The sequence below is a fragment of the Fukomys damarensis genome, unplaced genomic scaffold (genome assembly GCF_012274545.1).
Source record: "Fukomys damarensis isolate Sample0158 unplaced genomic scaffold, DMR_v1.0_HiC HiC_scaffold_23, whole genome shotgun sequence".
NCBI lineage: Eukaryota > Metazoa > Chordata > Mammalia > Rodentia > Bathyergidae > Fukomys > Fukomys damarensis.
The window spans coordinates 9734266-9753863 of record NW_022900935.1 but is presented as its reverse complement, the minus strand read 5'-3'; the positions used below and the strand labels follow the sequence as shown (position 1 = coordinate 9753863).

At 46.5% G+C, this 19598-nt stretch overlaps 1 protein-coding gene across 3 annotated transcripts; it reads right to left on the bottom strand.

Annotated features, from left to right (window-relative positions):
- Positions 1 to 10132: 10132 nt before the first annotated feature.
- Positions 10133 to 19542, bottom strand: Id3 (inhibitor of DNA binding 3, HLH protein). 3 transcript variants are annotated; one of them, XM_033767701.1, is made up of 6 exons: positions 18950 to 19542; positions 15618 to 15886; positions 13592 to 13676; positions 11345 to 11667; positions 11140 to 11221; positions 10133 to 10632 (listed from the first exon to the last, which is right to left on the bottom strand). In XM_033767701.1, the coding sequence occupies exons 4-5, from the start codon at positions 11642 to 11644 to the stop codon at positions 11162 to 11164; spliced, it is 360 nt and encodes a 119-aa protein (XP_033623592.1). In that variant the 5' UTR covers positions 11645 to 11667; positions 13592 to 13676; positions 15618 to 15886; positions 18950 to 19542; the 3' UTR covers positions 10133 to 10632; positions 11140 to 11161. The 3 variants fall into 3 exon arrangements, with proteins under 3 accessions (XP_033623592.1, XP_010624282.1, XP_010624281.1); XM_010625980.3 differs by lacking the exon at positions 18950 to 19542 and having other exon boundaries at positions 15618 to 15894; XM_010625979.3 differs by lacking the exons at positions 13592 to 13676; positions 15618 to 15886; positions 18950 to 19542 and having other exon boundaries at positions 11345 to 11754.
- Positions 19543 to 19598: the final 56 nt, after the last annotated feature.

Here is a 19598-nt window from a genome sequence, read left to right as displayed (position 1 = left end):
CCCGTCCGGCGCCGGGCAGCCGCGGGTGGGAGCCGCTCTCTCTCCCTGAGGCCCGCGGGTGGGCAGAGGCGACCCCTGGAAACAACTATGCGGAAAAGACAGCGAGTGGGTGCAACCTGAGCCATGGGGCAGAAGTGGTGGCCATGATAGGCGATGAGGCCAGGAAGATGGGTAATTGAAAGTTGTCTCCACTGCTGGAGAGGACTTCACTGGGCTACTGGACAGGGCACCACTTCTGGGTCACAGGCCTGAGATCTCAGCTTTGTGGCTTAGTCTCCATGCGGCCACGGTCAAGTTATTCTGCCTGTTCTGAGATGATTTACGAAGTAAAAATAGCTCCCAAATGTCTGTATTTCAGAGCTGATGGGAAGTTCGCATGCAAAATGAGCGCACTCATTTAATAGTGAATCTTGTAGTTTCAGGAGCCTAGTAGCTACTTTATGAGTGTAGTCTTTTTATCATGAAGTCCCGTGACCCGGGCGGTCTAAAGCCTTTCCCTTTAGCCAGATGTGGGAAGCATGAGAACCGGCCTCTTTGCCACCGCTGATCTAAAATGGCGAGTGTATTGTAAAATGGAGTCTTCCTGTTTTGTTCTTCTTGTTTTTCTTTCTTTCTATTTCCTAATAAGTGTACTTCCTTATTTTAGCAAGTTGCATAAGTGCCTGTGGTTTATCATGCATATCCGTATGTCAAATAAGTAGTGATCACGAGCTGATAATGCCTTTGGGGCTAGAGAAGCATAAGTCATGTGTATCCCATGTAACCAATCAAAGCATGCCCCGTTGCTGTAAGAGATTATATTAGTTGCTGTACTTCCTCTATAGAGAGCCTTCTCCTTTCCTGAGTAAAGCTTCAGAAGAATCCTGAATGTTGCGTGTCTACTTGCTGGCAAGCGGCGCGCGACAGCTGGTGCCGAAACCCGGGAACTCAAGAATTTTTCCAATTGCACCGGAGAAGGACCCTGTGTTACACAGGAGGATTCAGAACTGAGGCGCGTTTCCCACCCGAGAGGTAAGCTACAGATATGGGGTCTTCCTCCTCTTCTCCATTAGCAGAAACCTTGCGCATCCTGGCTCGATCGAGAGGGGTCAAATTATCTTCAGGGATGTTGAATACTTTCATAGAAGGCATTCATCTTCATGAGCCTTGGTTTGAACAAGTGGGATCCTTTAATCATGATCAGTGGCGAGTCCTAGGGACCCAACTGAAGGATAAACGGAATCAAGGTAAGTTGGGACCTGGGGTGTTGCCTGTGTGGAAGATAATTGATGCCTGTTTTGAGAGTAGGGACTGTGTAGAAATGATACAGAAGGGCTGTCAGGTTCTGCAGCAACATCAAGATAGCTTATCAGAAACGGGAAGTGGAAGAGGGGCATGCCATGGATGCCCGGAAGAGACAGAAGGAGCTTATGAGAAGCTCAAGAGAGGACCTCAGAGTCCTTCCCCTGAGACCTGTGGCCAAGGAGCAGGGGGCGCCCCCACAAGAGGCTTATATCCCTCTTTGACGGGGTTAGAGGAGAGATTACAAGGGTTAGAAATCATAGACCTAGAAAGGACACGTAGGCTACAGCAAAAGCAGCCCATTGTAGTCTTAAAAGAGCAAAAAATGCAAGAGCAAACAGCACCGCAACAGATTGAGGAACTATGTAGCAGTTCCTCATCGTCAGAAGCAGAAGAGGAAGTACCAGTAATGGCGCAGTCAAAATTAAAAAAGAGGAACAATGAGAAGCGGAAAGGTTTTCAAATAGTCCCACAGCGCCACCTGCTGTTCCCTCCAGCACGTTCTTTCAACATGATGTTTCATCTCATTTGCACTTGGCTTGCCCAGTGTTTGAGGATGCCAATCAACAGAGGTATCATGCCTCTATTGAATTAGAACAATTGAAGGCCTTAGTGGAAGCGGTAAAAACTTATGGAGTTAATGCCACCTATACCCAAGCTTTAGTGGAAAGAGTGGCGAGCAGCGCTATGACTCCAGCAGATTGGAATTCTCTTGTGAAGGCATGTCTAGGTATGGGGCAATATCTTGATTGGAAATCCCTGTACCATGAAGGTTGCGTATCTCAGGCAAGGGAAAATGCATTACAGGGACAACCTGTTTGGAATTATGACATGCTGGCAGGACAAGGCCAATGGATAGCGAATCAGACAGTGTATCCCCAAATAGTTTATCAGCAGATCAATAAAATAGCTGTCACAGCTTGGAAGCATCTCCCTAACAGGGGAGAAGTATCAGGAAACCTTACAAAAATCATCCAGGGACCAACAGAGCCGTTTGCAGACTTTGCGGCTAGATTGATGGATGCGGCCGCTAAGGTGTTCGGTGATGCCGAGACAGCCATGCCTTTAATTGAGCAGTTAATTTTTGAACAATGCAATAAGGACTGTAGGGCAGCTATCAGGCCCTGGAAGACGAAGGGCATTGATGCATGGATGAAGGCTTGCCGAGAGATAGGAGGGCCGCTCACTAATAGCGGACTAGCGGCAGCTATCTTAACTGCACAAAAGCCTAGTCGCAAACAGTCCCAATCATGTTTTAAGTGTGGGGAAACAGGGCATTTTCAACGCCAATGTACAAAAGGGCCTCGACCAATTCATCCTGGGAGGATGCCTGGTCTGTGCCCACGGTGTAGAAAGGGAAAACATTGGGCGAATGAATGTCGTTCAGTGAAAGATGTGAATGGCCAACTCATAGATGCTAGAGCACCGCATCAAAAAACTTGACGAGGCCCTCGGCCTCAGGGCCCGTCACAAATCTATGGGGCACAACTCCCGTCACCACAGGAGTCTGTCCAACAGAGCCGCTTCGGGCCTACAGAGGAACGGCAGGAGTGGACCTCTGTGCCACCACCCGTGCGGTATTGACACCCATGATGGGATGTCAGCCCATTCCTGTAAATATACAAGGTCCTTTACCATCTAATACTGTAGGATTGATTTTGGGGCGCGCTTCTGTTTTGTTACAAGGCTTGACTATACATCCAGGGGTAATTGATTCAGATTATACAGGAGTATTACATGTGCTCTGTGCCTCCCCGAAAGGTGTTGCTTCCATTTCTCCCGGGGATCGCATAGCGCAGTTATTGCTATTACCTAGTTTACATAACAAATTTCTAAGCAATGATCAAGAAAGAGGGACAAGAGGATTGGGATCATCAGGGAAAGCAAATGTGTTTTTTTCCATAAATCTAAGTGATCGACCTCAATTAGTATTAACCATACAGGGTAAAAGATTCAATGGTGTGCTGGATACTGGAGCAGATACAAGTATTATAGCTCAACAATGGTGGCCACTCGCCTGGCCATTGAAACAGACCTCACAGACTTTACGAGGATTGGGCTATGAGGACTCTCCAAAGATCAGTGCGCAGGAGCTAAAATGGAAAGATCCAGAAGGGAATCAAGGAACATTTACACCTTTTGTCTTGCCTTTGCCAGTCAATCTTTGGGGAAGAGATGTCTTAAAACAATTAGGATGTATATTAACTAATGATTATAATTCCAAGGGAATTAAGTTAATGGAAAGAATGGGTTATCAGGCAGGAAAAGGATTGGGGAAGTACGAACAAGGAATATTGGAACCTTTGGAAGGAAAAATGAAATTAGATAGAGCAGGGCTGGGTTTTATCTAGTGGCCACTGGGGGAGCACGATCCATTCCCTGGCTATCAGAGAAGCCGATATGGGTTCCTCAGTGGCCCCTTGTCTCTGAAAAATTGAAAGCTGCTCATGATCTAGTTGCGGAGCAACTGCATTTAGGACATTTAGAAAAATCTGTTTCTCCTTGGAATACACCAATTTTTGTGATAAAAAAGAAGTCAGGAAAATGGAGATTATTACAGGATTTGAGAGCCATCAATAAGCAAATGCAGGTGATGGGAGGTTTACAAAGAGGACTTCCTTTGTTATCAGCACTACCAAAGGATTGGTTTATTATCGCAATAGATATCACAGATTGTTTTTTCTCCATACCTTTAAATGTTAAAGATAGACCACGCTTTGCATTTACATTACCTGCCATAAATCATGCAGAGCCAGATGCCAGATATCAATGGAAAGTGTTGCCACAAGGTATGGCCAATAGTCCAACATTATGCCAATTGTATGTGGCTAATGCCATTCAACCAATTCGAGACAAATATAAAGAGCTAAAAATTTATCATTATATGGATGATATTCTCCTGTGTGGAGATTCCCAGGAGCAAGTACAGCAAGCTTATTCAGACTTAGAAAGGGCTTTAAGACATGAAGGTTTATTCATATCTCCATCTAGTACAAATGGTTGGGAGATTCAATTTCCTTTCTTGGGACTAAAATAGCCCCTCACAGCATTAAACCACAGAAGATCACAATTAGAACAGCTCAATTATCCACCTTAAATGATTTTCAAAAATTATTAGGAGACATAAATTGGGTTCGTCCATTTTTGAAGTTATCCACTAAGGAGTTGCAGCCTCTTTTTAGTATTTTGGAAGGAGATTCCAATGTAACTTCCCCTAGAGAGTTAACAGATCAAGCACGAGAAGCCCTGAGGAAGGTAGAAGAAGCGATTACAGGAGCTCAATTAGTGAGGATTAATCCAAATAAAAGGTTTAGTTTATGTGTTATCTCCACTGACCAATATCCCACAGCAGTTCTGTGGCAGGATGGGCCTCTGCTTTGGGTACATCAGAGTACATCATCAAATAAAGTGTTATCTTATTATCCTGAAGCCGTTGCTCAAATCATAATGAAAGGATTGCAGGCAGCAGCAATGCATTTTGGAGATTATCCAGAAAAGATCATATTACCTTATACTCAAGAGCAACTTAAGGTGCTTTGCTCTTGTGTGGATTCTTGGGCCATTTTAAGATGTGCTTATGATGGGGAATTTGATAATCACTACCCACAGCATCCACTTTTGCAGTTTGCATTGTGTAAGCATCTTATTTTTCCAAAGAAAACTAAGTCACAGCCCATACCGCATGCCTTAACGATTTACACGGATGGGTCAAGTACTGGTATTGGTGCCTATGTGATAAATGGGAAGTCTTTTCAGAAGACCTATGAGTTTAAATCACCTCAACAAGTAGAATGTGCCATAGTTGCTCATGTGTTGCAAGAGTATCAAGAACCTTTGAATATATTCAGTGATTCTTACTATGTGGTTAATGCAGTTAGCAAATTGGAAGCAACAGGAAGTATTTCTTCAAACAGTCCAATAAAGACTCTTTTTGAGCAGATAAGATCTATTATCCTGATGCGCTCCGCTCCTTTCTTCATTCAGCATTTGCGAGCACATTCTTTGCTTCCTGGACCTATGGCAGAAGGTAATAAATTAGCAGACATGGCTGCTAAGCACATCCTACTCTCCTTTGAGGAGCAGGCAGAACAATTTCATTCCCTATATCATGTTCCATCAGCCACCTTGCGCCGACGTTTTCCAATTACGCGCAATCAAGCCAGGCAAATTACATCACAATGTAAAACCTGTGCTCCTTATCGTGCTGTGCCTCATGTAGGTGTGAATCCACGAGGTTTAACACCTCTTCATCTATGGCAAATGGATGTTACTCATGTTTCCAGTTTTGGCACATTAAAATATGTGCACGTTTCAGTGGATACTCATTCAGGTATTATTTTTGCATCAGCCCATACTGGAGAAAAGGTGAATCATGTAATCACTCATTGTCTTGCTGCTTGGTCTGCTTGGGGAAAGCCGACCACCATAAAAACAGATAATGGGCCTGCCTATACCTCAAATTCATTTGAAAAATTCTGCACTATGATGCAAGTTAATCATGTCACAGGATTAGCGTATAATCCACAAGCACAAGGAATTGTGGAACGTGCTAATGGTACCCTTAAGAGTTATCTTCAGAAGCAAAAGAATGCCCTAGTTCCAACATTAAAGCCTGGGGCTTCCTTGTCCTTGGTAATGTTTACCCTAAATTTCTTGGTGTTGGATGATGCAGGACATTCTGCTGCCGATAGGCACAACTCCAAAGCTGTTGCACGTACTGAAACCATCATGTGGAAAGATGTTCTAACAGGCCAATGGCATGGACCGGATCCTGTATTACACAGATCCAGGGGAGCTATCTGTGTTTTTCCACAGGATCGCTTGGATCCCATTTGGGTGCCCACCAGATTGACCCGTCACTGTTGGCAGTCGCCTGCTCCACAACAAATAAGGAAAGGGGAAATTGAGGTGGAGAAGTCGCCATCGGCGGATCCGGATCCAGAATTGTCAGCCGTGTCAGCCTCCCCATGAATTTTATTATGCTTTATCCTTTTCTATTTTTTGCCTTTTTGATTTGTTTGTTTATTTGCTATAGGGTTTTGTGCAGTTTTTCCTGATAGTTATAGTATTTTCGATAAGGTAATTTTTCTTTTTGTTTATTTTGCTTTAGTGGGTATATTTGGGTTTTTGATTCTTTTTAAGGAGGTTCTATAATTTCTTTTGCAAAGAATAATTTTGATTATAATTATGTGGATTTTTGCCTTGTTTTCCTTTTTCTCCTTGTTCTTTGTTGTCTCAGCTACACATTATTGGGGAATAATGTCGGTGTTCCCGATCCCGCTGCCTATTAAGCATGATGCTCCGTATTTCCCATATTTTTTCTCCTCAAATGAGTCCATGAATCTGGCCTCCTTGCCTTTCGATAAAGATTTTAGTCCCATCGAAGGTGATCGACATTTCAATTTGACCGGATCCCTATGTTTTAGTTTTAATTCTTCTAGTCCGCCCTGCGTCCAGTTGACTCTAGGGACTGCACTAGCGTGGAGACCTGCGGAAAACAACCGCACAGTGGAAGCCCCCTGGATTCAAGGATGGTGGCCAAATGGAAAGCTCAATGCATCCGGCCCTCTGCAACCTAGATGGGCGCCTTTTTGTAAACGAACCCCTAAAAGGATGCCGTTTCCTTGGACCGAATGCCAGAGTAGGAAAGTCACCAGGATAATCGATCCCTATTTCACTTTCTCCCCAGATCTTAGAACATTCCTTGGTTCACGTAATCCTTCTGTCCCTTATACTAATAAGCGGACCAACTCTGAAGAGTGGACCAACCCCTTTGATAATTGGTTGCTCTGTGGTACTAATGGTAGTTGTTCCGATCTGCGTCCATTTGCCATGATAGGAGGAGGCATGCAGGGCGCCGGGAGATACTCGAGGGGTCGTTCGTTCAACATGTCTACACCGGAGGGGATAAGAACGGCCCTCTGTAGTAGCTCAGATCCAACCGCAGTTTTAATCAGACAGTCCATGGCCGCTGCCGGCTCCAGCCCGTGTTCGACGGCTGCGCCCGGCATCTCCACGACCACACCCCCTCCTACTCCTGCCTATGTACCTCTCGGGAATGTCACCTTTGAACCCACCCCAGTTTGTGTTTGGCAGCCTTTTTTCTGGCTTGTGATAAATGCTTCTGACTCTCTTGCTGATTTGAATTGTACCAATGTTACTTGTTTCTATGCATCCTGTTGGGATGCCACAAGATTCCCTCATGCAGTGGTAGTTCGCATGCCTCGCCATGTTCCAATGCCCACGCGGTATCATCATTCTCTGTACGGGTAAGGCATTGAGTGCGTCCTGGACAACGTAAGACAGACATATTCCTGAGCCTTTTAATAAAAAGAAGGGTGAGATGTGGGAAGCATGAGAACCGGCCTCTTTGCCACCGCTGATCTAAAATGGCGAGTGTATTGTAAAATGGAGTCTTCCTGTTTTGTTCTTCTTGTTTTTCTTTCTTTCTATTTCCTAATAAGTGTACTTCCTTATTTTAGCAAGTTGCATAAGTGCCTGTGGTTTATCATGCATATCCGTATGCCAAATAAGTAGTGATCACGAGCTGATCATGCCTTTGGGGCTAGAGAAGCATAAGTCATGTGTATCCCATGTAACCAATCAAAGCATGCCCCGTTGCTGTAAGAGATTATATTAGTTGCTGTACTTCCTCTATAGAGAGCCTTCTCCTTTCCTGAATAAAGCTTCAGAAGAATCCTGAATGTTGCGTGTCTACTTGCTGGCAAGCGGCGCGCGACAGCCAGATCCTCCTGGGGTCCAAATACGTGGCTGGCTCAGGGGAAAACAGTTTATCAGAAGTCAAGGCGAGAATTGTGGACTTTGCTGTTAGAGAAAACGAGTGTTCCTCAACCTGCTGCCACTGCCTTGCTGTGACCTGGATCGAATTATTCAGCCTCTGAGTCTGTTTCCTCTGAAACAGCAGTAATGATAACCTTGCTGGGTTGTAGTGACAATTAGAAAAAATTAAGATAAAATGGAGTTTGGCACCTGCTAAGTACTACATAGATAAGTGTTACAACGACGATGATGACGGCGGGAGGCACTATCCTCTGGGAGTTTTCTGACCTAGGGCCAAATTGCTTTCACTCTCTAATGACTAATGGATTGGCACATTGGTCTAAGCTTTTGTCCCGGCCACCTGAACAGCTCAGTCCTGGGAGTCCTGACAAGCAATTTCCTTGGAATTAGCTTAATAATGCCTGGTAGGTGTGTGATGCATTTCAAAGAACTTTCCCACCATTATCTTCAGTCCGGGGAGGCAGCCAGGCAAAAAGAGTGGCACTCAGAGGTGAAGTGGCTTGCTCAAAGCCCCACGACAGATAAGCCTGTGCAGCTCTTTCAGTCCATCCCAGTCCTGTAGCTTCCAAGCAAGCAGGAGGCCAGACACTGTGCAGAAATGGGTACAGGCCATGGAATTTAAACACTTGGATGTATTGTAGTTAATGGTGTCATATAGGGCCAGGCATCTCAAAATCAGCTCCCTTTTACAGATGTGGAAGCTGAGGTTCAATAGACAGCCTCTAGCCTTTGTGGCAGGCAGGGATTTATACCTTCCTGTGGCTGTCCTCAGAGCCATCATAGCACCCCTATCATACGGTCTAAAGCAGACCTAAGTGGGGTCCTGCATTTGGTTTGGTTTTTCATAGGGGACCTAAGGGATTCCGGAGGAGGTTGAGGACTGTTATGTATGTATGTATATGTATACTTTGTAAAGAGTGTTGCATACTATTACTATTAGGTCATTGGAGGAATCTGGACTAGAAACGGGATGAACTGGTCAGGCTAGGAGGATGGTTGGCAGAGAAAGAGGCTGTACCCCCCATGCCCCTGTGTACCCCAGAAAGCTCATCAGGGTTAAGGCACAAAGGGTGATGACATGACATGTTTGTTATGAAACACTAAAGTAACACATGCCAAGGGCCAACACAAAGATGACATCATATCATAAACAGGAATCCAGTAAGGCCAGGTGCCAGTGGAGCCCACCTGGGGAGCCACCAGGTGGGGGGCAGTAGGTGGTGGCATTGACGTCTTACCTTCTGTCCCAGTCTTACCTTCTGTCCCACTCGGAGGCCTGGTTGCATGGAATAGCCAGTTACAGTCCCTGATCCTGCCCACCTCAGACCCAGTGACTGTGGTTAAGGTTCAGATCCTACCTCTGCTCTCAAGGGGCTTTGAGGACCTGGTTCAGATCCATTACTACTGAGCCCCACTTTCCCACTTCTAAAATAGGAACAAACCTATATAGGGATTGGTACAGCACTTCCCAACTAACCTGCAAGTCCTTGCCAGAGTAGCTGCAGATTTTGAGGGCAGAGCTCCTGCTCCTTTCCCCAACTTCAGAAGCCCAGGGGGAAGCCATACCAGAAAGCATGAAAGAAATGAAACCAGGCCCCATGCTCGATTTATTCATCTCTGAAATGGGACTATCAGCCACCACCCATGACTGGGCACCAGATGAGACAGACAAGCTCAAGGTGCAACTCTACCACATCCCCTGCTAGTAGGCATGAGTAATTAATGACATCGAAGAGGACAGACACTGCCAGATCTCAGAGGAACTGAGAACTTAGCTCCTGCCTTGCTGGGTGAGCTTGTGCTAGCCTTGTCAGAGAAGGGGTCAGGACCGGGATCTTTTCTCTGCTGAACCCCCCCAATTGATTTGGGTTCATAATCCCTTTCCACACCCCATCCCACCCTGCCCCTCACTTTCATCTGGGAATTTTCTCACCTCAAGGGAATAAGCAAGTCTACTCTTCCCAAACACCAAGGATAGTCATTTCCCTAAAGTTACTACATGAGAAAGAGCATTAGTACTTAAGGAATGGAGAGGCCAGTGACGAGATCATGAAGTGATTAAAAACCATTTTTATTATGCAAAATGTTAACTTTTATAAAAAGTTCAATATACATCGCATGATTACAGAAAGTCACCTTCCTGTAAAAAAGGTACAAAAGCTATATACTCTATTATAGAGTTCATAATCAGGGCAACAGAGCCTTTCTCCAAGGAGACCAGAAAACCAGCTCTAACGCCGCCTTGGCAGAGTTAAGAGAGCAGCTATCCCCTACTCCCCAGCCCTCCACGCTCTGAAAAGACAAGTCCTTAAAACTTGGGGGTGAGGTGGGAGGAGAGTGATGTCGCCGAACCGGTGGCCAGCGCTAGCTCTGGCTCTTCAGGCCACCCAACTTCACAGTCCTTCACTCCCGGGCTCCAGGTCCAACCTCAAGGTAGGGGTCTGGGGAAGTAAAGTGGGCCGGGCGAGGTTGGGGCTCATCCATGCCCTCGAGCTTCCGGCCGAAGAGGGTCCCCAGGTCCCAGGCGGAACGGGTGCCAGCACCTGCATTCTGGACGGGGGAGGAAAGAAGACCAGGGAGCCGTCAGTTTCCGCAGAGCGCGCCGAGGCGGAGGCCACCCGCAGACTGGCCGGCGCCAGGGAGGAAACTTGGTCTCTACCTCCAGCTGATAACTCCGCGCTCCACACAGCCCCCACCCAGTCGGTGCCAAAGGACCACAGGCGGAGCTGCCGCTATCTGCCTCTCTTGGAAGTGACACATGTTGGAAGGGGCCGAAGCAACACTCAGCTCCCTTTATAACTCCAAACAGAAAGGTTATTTTATTTAGTGGGACTTGCGCCTACTTTCCCTGATCTTTGGCCACTGGGGTGGGGCAAGGCAACGTGCGTTTAAAGCTGAAACGCACGCTAAATATTGGTCCTGCCGATCATTTGAAGTGACCATGGTCACTTGGCCCTCTCTGGCCTCAGCTTCCCTAACAATCTTTTAAGGGCCCGTCAACTCCCATATGCCATATATGCCTTCGGCCTTCCAACCCACCCCAAGGAGATCACTTACCTGGAGGTGCCAGGACTGCCGGTCAGTGGCAGAAACTCCTCTTGTCGTTGGAGATCACAAGCTCCGGAGCAAGCTCAGATGTCTGAGAAAGGAGGAAAAGGGAAAGGTTACGCGGAGCACTCGGAGACCTGGGGGAGGGGGTGTTCCCGCTGCATCCCAACCCGGTCGCTCGGCTCCGCCCCGCCCCGGCTCCACGCGCACCTACCTGGATAGGGAGATGCGGACCGTCTGGGGGTCCAGGGGCTGGCTCGGCCAGGACCACCTGCAGGTCGAGGATGTAGTCGATGACGCGTTGCAGGATTTCCACCTGGCTAAGCTGAGTGCCTCGCGGGACTCCGGGCACCAGTTCCCTCAGGCGCGAGTAGCAGTGGTTCATGTCGTCCAAGAGGCTCAGGGGCTCCTCGGCTGCTGGGCTCTTACCGCGGCCCCGCGCGATGGCTAGACTGCGTTCCGACAGGCAGCACACCGCCTCGTAGCAGCCGCGGACTGGGCTCAGCGCCTTCATGTCGGGGATTGAGGCTGGAGATGCTGAGAGAACCAAGAAAATCACCAAGCGCGCTACAAGAGCTCGAAACGCGCGCACGCCTGCAGCCGCCCGCACTTATAGAACCCGCCTCGATGACACGCCCCTTTATTCGAAATAACCCGCTCTGGCCACGCCCCCGACGATCCTGGCCCTGCCTCCCACAACCCTGGGCGTTCACAGCCCGTTTAAATTGCTAACAGGCTTCCTCCCGCTGGTCTGACGCCGAAGTCCGCGGAGCCACGGGTTCAAAGAATGAGGAAGCTCTGATACTGGGGAGAGGCGGGCCTCTTGGCCAGCAAGGATTTTAAAAATCATTTAAAACCATTAACTTTAAGAATTTGCCTTTTCCTGGCAGTGTCCCAGATCTTTGAGCTCCCCTGCCCCCTGCCAGTGCACTCTTATCCCAACACTAGTTCGAACCCACAGCTCCTCCGAGGTCATAAATCCCTGAACAGCTAAGAAGCTTTTTTTTTTTTTTCCTTAAGCAAAAGATTTTTCAAGGGAAACTTGTAAGGAATTAGTGCCGCCTTGTTCCCCAATTTGCTGTTCGTCTGACCTCCAGACTCACTGGCGTCAGGAATTATCTTGTGACCAGAGGGGAAAAAAATTAATTGCGGTGAAGCTGAGGTTACAATGAAGAAAACAGATTTGGGCTAGGCGCTGAGATTGCAGAAGGAGGAGGGGAAAGGGGTTTTGAGCAAAGAACACTATTTATTTGAGCAACAGGGGGAAAGAAGAAAAAAAAAAAGGAAAAGAAAGCAGCCTTGAATTCATGCTTTTTGCATGGAGAAAGAAAAGAGCTCAGACCTTTTGCCCCATGAAACTCCATAAGGAACCAAATATATGCCCAGTTGTTCTTCAGAAGTGAATTTGACTAGACTTTTGTACAGGGTTTCAAATATGGGGGACAAGAAGGAACAATTTCTATATAACCCTTTTAGGAGCTCCCTCCCCTTTGGGTCAGCAAATCTATTTTAACTTTTGCTTCCCCGTTTGTCCTCAACTTTCCACACATTTCTGTGCAGAAAACAATGATAATTTCATCACTCTATTGTCTATTCCCTTCTGCTATGGAAAGGCAGCCACCTGGGCTTGATTATTCTTCGCCCTGCTGAAGTAGCTCCAAGTTTATCTAAGAGATCATCAGAAAGACACTAGTGGGCAGGCGAGTTAAATCCGATGTTGCAAAAGGACATTGTGCTCAATATTCTTTGCTTGTCTTCTTGTCCCTTCAAAGGATTTTTGGGAATCTGCAGTTCCAAGATTCTGGTTTCCATCTTGGAAATGACTAAATGGGATTCCCCCACTGCTTGCTCTCTTAATCTATCATCAGTTAGTAAATATTTATGGAGTCACTTTACGTAAAACAGTGGCTCCTGTTCTCAAGAATCTCATAATTTGGGAAGACAAGATTAACACAGGAAGCAATTAAGAGTTCAATGGTGTGTGGCACTGATTAACAGGACAACAGGAGCTCAGAGCTAGGACTGTTTCCAAATAGTTATATAGTAGAAAGGACACTTGACTAGGAATCTTGGGGAGTGTGAGTTCAACACACCAGCTCTGCTGACCATTGGTCACTTTAATCCCTTCCTTCCTTCCTTCCTTCCTTCCTTCCTTCCTTTCTTTCTTTCTTTTGCAGTACCAGGAATCGAACTGAGTACCTCATGCTTGCCAGGCAGGCATGGTGCCACTGAGCTAAATCTCCAGCCCTTGGCCATACAATCTTGAAGAAGTCCAGGTACCTTGGCTTTAGTTACCTTGTGAGTAAAATGAGGAGATGATTATTTTGAATCCTTTCCAACTCTTTTAAGTCTAAGGTTTTGTGAAATTGGGATCAGCAGGTGTGGGATGGCAAAGGGCCCAGAGAGGAGATATCATGAGAAATGTCCAATACCACACCACAAAGAATAGAAGCCATCATACCATAGGGGTCTCGCTGTGTCTCAGGAAAGAGGTCTTCAAAAGTTTTCTTCTTGGAATATTAATGTTTTCAAGTACAACCTTGTTGCTACAGGAAAGAGGGTGAAAATAACCTGTTAAGGAACAAGTTAGTCTCTATATGCTAAAGATGCATCAGTGATTTGATCATGGGAGGGGAAAACGGTGGCTGTAGGGACTCCTCAATGTCCAGACAGAAGATCCTTTCTTTTCCTATCACACAGATTCCTGTGGTTTGTGCAAAACAGTAAAGCCAGGGCCAGGGATTTAGCTCAGTGGTGCCGCTAGCGGCTGGCCTCACAAGCACAAGGTCTCAAGTTTGATTCCTGGTACCAAAAAAAAAAAAAAAAAAAGGAAAGCCAGAAGGTTCTAGAAAAATCAGAGCCAGGTAGATTTATGTTCAAATCCCCATTATTCTCTTTTACTAACTGTACAAATGTGGAGTAAAATCACCTGTGCTTCAATTTTCCAGTCTATAAAATGGGGCCACTCAGACCAACCTCACTCATTCAACAACTAACTATAGACTGCCTCTTCTCTGCTGTACAGTGCTTGACAAGGTCCCTCCATCTGATCTCTTGGTCTCCCTGGTGCCTAGGGGCCCAGCATGGGGCCAGGTGTGTGGCCTTGCTGGGCCCACCCAGATTCTTTTCCCCTTTTCCCTCCTACATTACTACTGCTGATGCCTCAGGCTTGTGTCGTGGTTTATGCCTTGCAAACACCTTCACATTTACTATTTCCCATGATGCTTCCAAGGAAATACCCATGGGCTGCGACACAGGCCAAAGGGTGCAGTGGGTTAACAAGTGGAATTCTGTTCTGTTTGTGCCAGTATCTTGCCCTCAGACAAATTTCTTTTCTTCTGGCTGGACCTTACTTTCCAGGGTGTGTGTGGGGGGCAAATGACCTTTAAGAGTCTTTTCCAAACTAAGATTCTAACTCTGAAAAAACCGGGTTAAGGCAGGTTTGGGAACGGTGAATAGAGTTCTTTACCACCATAGCGGACTGGACAGACTAAGCTCAGGCCTTCTGCAACTTGTTTAGCGGTGGCGGGGCCTCAGCTTCTTATTCCAAATGCCTCTGAACTTTCTGTTCCCAGTTCTGCTCCTTTTACCAGCTTTTTCCCCCCTCTTGCATTTTTTATTTTTATGAAAGGATGTCATTAAGGCTTTTGTCTGCGCTGTTTTTGTTTCAGAACTTTTCTCACAATCCTATTTTTTGTTGAGGAATCCGCTCCTTTGCCCAGCTGTGGGTCCCGGTCCCACAGCTGTGTTGATCTAAGACTCAGCCCCAGACAGCCTGGCGCCAGGGTGGGACGTCATGCGTTCACACAGGGATGCGTGTCCCAGGCAACCTTTCCTCGGGCAGTCACCGGCCGGCGACTGCCTCCCCCACCAATGAGCGCCCGACACCCGAGAATGGGACGGAGCCTGCGCCGCCCGACCCGCGAGCTGCTGGTGAATTGCAGATGCTGGGAACTTGATAACGTTCCTTGAATTGGGGCCCTTTAAACTCTAACTCTAACTCTCTCTCCTCTCTCTCCCTCCCTCCCTCCCTTCCTCTCTCTCTCTTTCCCTCTCTTTCCTGTTCTTCTGTATATTCATTTTCTTTCCACCTTCCTCCTTTATCTATATATGTATACAACTCCCGCCCCCTTTTCTTTTAACTATCTCCTCCCAGTGTCAGGAATCATTTTGTAAGCATTTCCAGGAACTGAATCTTCCTCTGCCAAAAGCAAGAAAAAGATTTCAATGTTGTGCTCTCTGATTTTTTTTTTTTTGAGGAGTTGGCAGAAAGTCCTCAAAAGTTATATTGTTTTGTCTTTAAAAATTTAAAATGAAGTGGTAAGTGGGGTCTCTGAGCTGTTGATTTCAAAGTGAAAGTAATGATGATGAGAATCACAGATGTCTTTTTTTTCTTTTGCCTAGACTGGACTTCTATCAATCTACCTTACTATCTTTTCCTCACTTACATTGCAGACTTGGAGGTCAAGGGGACCTCAGAAACTTACCCAAGGCTACTTGGGATGCCAGTGGTTGACCTATGGCCAGGATCCAGGTCTCCTCTTCCTCTGACTCACTGTCTCCTCTTCCTCCTACTTCTTCTCAGTATAAGGGTGGGATGCCATGGTCTCTGAACAGTCCCAGATGCTGCCTTTCCTAGTATGCACCTGCTTGTTTTCAAGGTGCCTGGAAAGGTATGCTGAAGACTTTCCAGCCGTACATAGAAAAAACATCCATCCTCAGCAGTGCCTCTGGACCCCAAAGTATGGTTGGACACCTAGGTGATAACGCACAAGAGATTTCAAATCAAATCCTTTGTCCAGACTTCCCACCCTCACTCAGCCCCACTTAGGTCCTCTGTAAAAAATCAAATCGAAAGGAAATCATACCCATTTAACTCACAGCCTGGAGGATCCCAGGGAACGAGGGACAGTGCTATGAGAACCAATGTTATCTTTGTGTTCTGTGGCATGAGGTCACCTCTCTGGAGTGGGAATGGAGGTGCCAGGTGAGCTTGGTGGTGGCTGGCTCAGACTGTTCTCAGCAATGTGGGCAAAACTGAGGAAGATGGTATATGGGAAGCATATGACTAGGGTGGAGATCTCAGGGGTCTTCAAGATAAGCTACAGTCCAGCTCAGAAGCGCTCAGAGCTGCTATTATTATTATCATCATCATTATTGTTCACTGAGTTCTGTTTGCCTTCTTATCTGTTGTTATTTGTTTGTTTTGAAGTGCTGGGTATTCTAATTCAACGCTTCACCCAAACTAAGCAAGTACTCTACCATTGAACTATCCCCTTAGCTATACCCCATCTTTTATGGACAAGGTGATACAGACTTAGAGAGGTGAATGTGCCAGGCCAGGGTCACATATCTGGCAAGTAGCAGATTCAGGATTTGCACCCAGCTTTGCCTCCCTCCAAGCTTTTCCTTCTGACCTTCCAAAGGATCTCCTGGGAAAGAAGCTCGGACCTATGAGGGTTTTATTCTACTAGACAGAGAAAAGCAAGGCAGACTCTCAGCCACTGAGGTATTGGGGAGGTCCCAGAAACAACACTTTTCTCTATGCAGAAAGACTCAGCATTGGAAATATGGAAATTTCAAGCTGTCCATGTCTCAGAGTGCATGGAGGAGGTGGGGATCAAACAAGGGCCTTTGAGAAAAGAAAAAAAAAAGCGCCTTTGCACATGCTAAGCACACTCTCCACTACCAAGCTACACTCCTAGCTCTGACGTTTTTTCTTGGAGAATGAATACTCGTTTTTAGGTGTCAACTTTGGAACTCAGTCCCCTCTCCCCTCTCTCTTCCCCAAAGCCAGCCTCACTTGACTCAGCCACGTTACCCTGGGGTTAACTGACCTGGAGATGTCCAAGATCTGGCTCTGCTTCTGAGGTAGATGGACAGGCACCCGCAGAGCAAGCAGAAGAGAAGTTATTTTCTGAAAATCTATATTGTACTAGTGCTTTACAAATTATATCTTGTTGCTTCTTTTTTTTGGTACTGGGGATCGAACTTGGGACCTTGTACTTGCGAGGCAGGCAGCAGAACCATGAGCTAAATCCCCAGCCCTTTAAATTCTATCTTGTATCATGTGCCCTTAACTTTTTTGAGGTAGAGATTATTATAATTATTTTCTGGATTGTGAAGTTCAAATAGATTTGTCTACCAAGGTGGTGGGGGAACATTTCAACAATCAGGATTTGAACCCAGGCTTGTGGATCAAACAGTGTTGCACACAATGAGAGGCAGTTAAACTGCTCACAATGTTCAGACACCAAAGGACCAGTTCCCTCACCCTAGCAGTTCTAGAGGACAGCCTTTGCCTTATTTCTCTGATAAGGGAAAAGTCTGTAACTTCTAGACTCTGAAGATCATCAGCAGGTTATGAGGGAATTTAACTGACTTAAAAAATAATAAAAGGAATAAAACTTGTAAACATGTATTACAGAGGTTTTACTTTTTCCAAAGAACTTTCCTTCAGTTTCATTGAACATTCTCAATCATCTCCCAAAGCTCACACCTTCTTTGCAATGAAATTTTTTTTTTGTCTTCCTAGTCTTGGTATTCCTCACAGTGCCTGGTACCGATTGGGCATGTAAAAAAGATGGGGTAAATTAAATTCCACCCCAGTAATCACTTTTGGGAGACTACCATCTTAGAGGCTAGATTTAAAATTCAAACGCAAGCTGGGCATGGTGGCACATGTCTGTAATCGCAGCACTCAGGAGGCTGAGGCAGGAGGATCACTGTGAGTTCAAGGCCAGCCTGGGCTCCATAGTGAAAACCCTGTCTCACAAAAAAAAAATAAAAAAGAAAAAAGAAAAAAAAGAAAGAAAGAAAGGCAGGCAGACTTGGACCTAAAATTCAAACGCAGGGGTAGAAGTATAGGTAAGTGGTAGAGCACACCCCTAATACCATATAAATAAATAAATAAGTGAATAAAATGCAGGTTGACTCCTAGACATGATGGTCACTGCTTCAGACAGGAGCTAACAGTTGCATTTGGACACTTATCAATCTGAATTCTGGAAAGGCTTTAGAAAGGTGGGGTCCAGGACAGGAAAATAATGAAAGCAAAAAAAAAAAAAGTCCATGAAGAATTCCAGCATGGTGGTGCATGCCATGCCTATATCCCTAGCATTCTGGAGGCTGAGGCAGGAGGGTTGTAAATCTGAGCTCAGCTGGAGCAACTAACTTAATGACTGAGACTCTGTCTCAAAAAACTAACTAGGCAGGGGATGTAGCGCCTGCTTGGCAAGAGCGAGATCCTGAGTTGAATCCCTAGTACCAAACCAAACCAAAACCCCAAAAAACAAAAAAATCTAACTAGCTAACAAACAGCCTTTAAGAGTTGAAGAGCAATGTTCACCCTCTCTAAACACTGTCTTCCTGCCTTGGCCTAGGTCTCAGCTGCAGTTCAAAGGCTGCCAGGGGTAGAGTTGGGAGGGGAGAGGATGGGGCCTAGGGACTAAGCTGACCCTGCCTTAGAGGTAAGGGCTCCTCAACCCCTAACTTGCCCAGTGCTTTCAGGGGAGCTAGAAGTGCACAGGTGCCAGAGGCCTAGGCAGGGACTACATCTCACAGGAAATCCCCCTGAACAAAATCACCCTGTGTCGTCAGGTTTAAGAAGGCAAACTTTTCCTTGATTCAGGGTCTCCCTGTGTAGTCCAGGCCAGCCTTGATTTCCTCCAATCCTCTGGGCTCAACCTCCAGAGTACTGGGATTACAGGAGTGCTCCCCAAATTTGGCTTGAAAGATAACTTTCGCTGAGTGCCAACCATAACGTGAGAATCCCTCGATTCTCATACTGATTAAGCCTCAGAAAGATGAAGTAACTTACCCAAGATCATACAGAAAAGGGCTGCCCCAAGACTACAGCTTATGCTTTGAATGGCCACCAGCTGTAGGGAGAGCTCTCCAGACCTGTTTTAAAGAGAAATCGGGGCTGGGTTGGGTGGTGCCTGTTGTTAATCCAAGCTACTCCGGAGGCTGAGGCTGGAGGATTACAAATTTGAGGCCAGCCTGGACATTTTAGAAAGAACGTCTCGAAATATAATTAAAAGGTCTAGGGAAGTAGTTCGGCATTCCTGAGTTCAATTCCCAGTACCACCAAGGGGAAAAGTGGGCATGGAAAGGAAAGGAAAACACATTCGAAATCCATTTTGCTCCGCAGAACTTTATGGTGCCACGCATAGTGTATGTGCAAGCGTGCGTGCGTGTGGTTGAACCTTCTCTGGTCTGGGTCCCCCACCCCGCCCCCGTGCACCAAGTGAGGGGTGCAGCGCGCTTAATCTGCACTCTCTCCCTTGTGCTGGCCCCACACATGCCCTTCCCCGGGGTGCGGCCTCTCTCAAACCCGCTTCTGTATGTGTCCATCTTGTCCACCTTCCCGCAATTTCCCGGCCAGGTGCAGAACAGGGCCGCGAGGACAATGGGCTGCGCACCCGGGTGGCCTTTTCCTCTCCTCCCTCACCCGCCGCGACCCTGCC

What these genes read in the sequence shown, in the direction of transcription:
- Id3 (XM_033767701.1), bottom strand. Translation starts at nt 11,644, where the DNA reads ATGAAGGCGCTGAGCCCAGTCCGCGGCTGCTACGAGGCGGTGTGCTGC. An exon ending in GTCCGCATCTCCCTATCCAG is followed by an intron (nt 11,222 to 11,344) that starts GTAGGTGCGCGT and finishes CTCCTTTCTCAG; the next exon opens with ACATCTGAGCTTGCTCCGGA.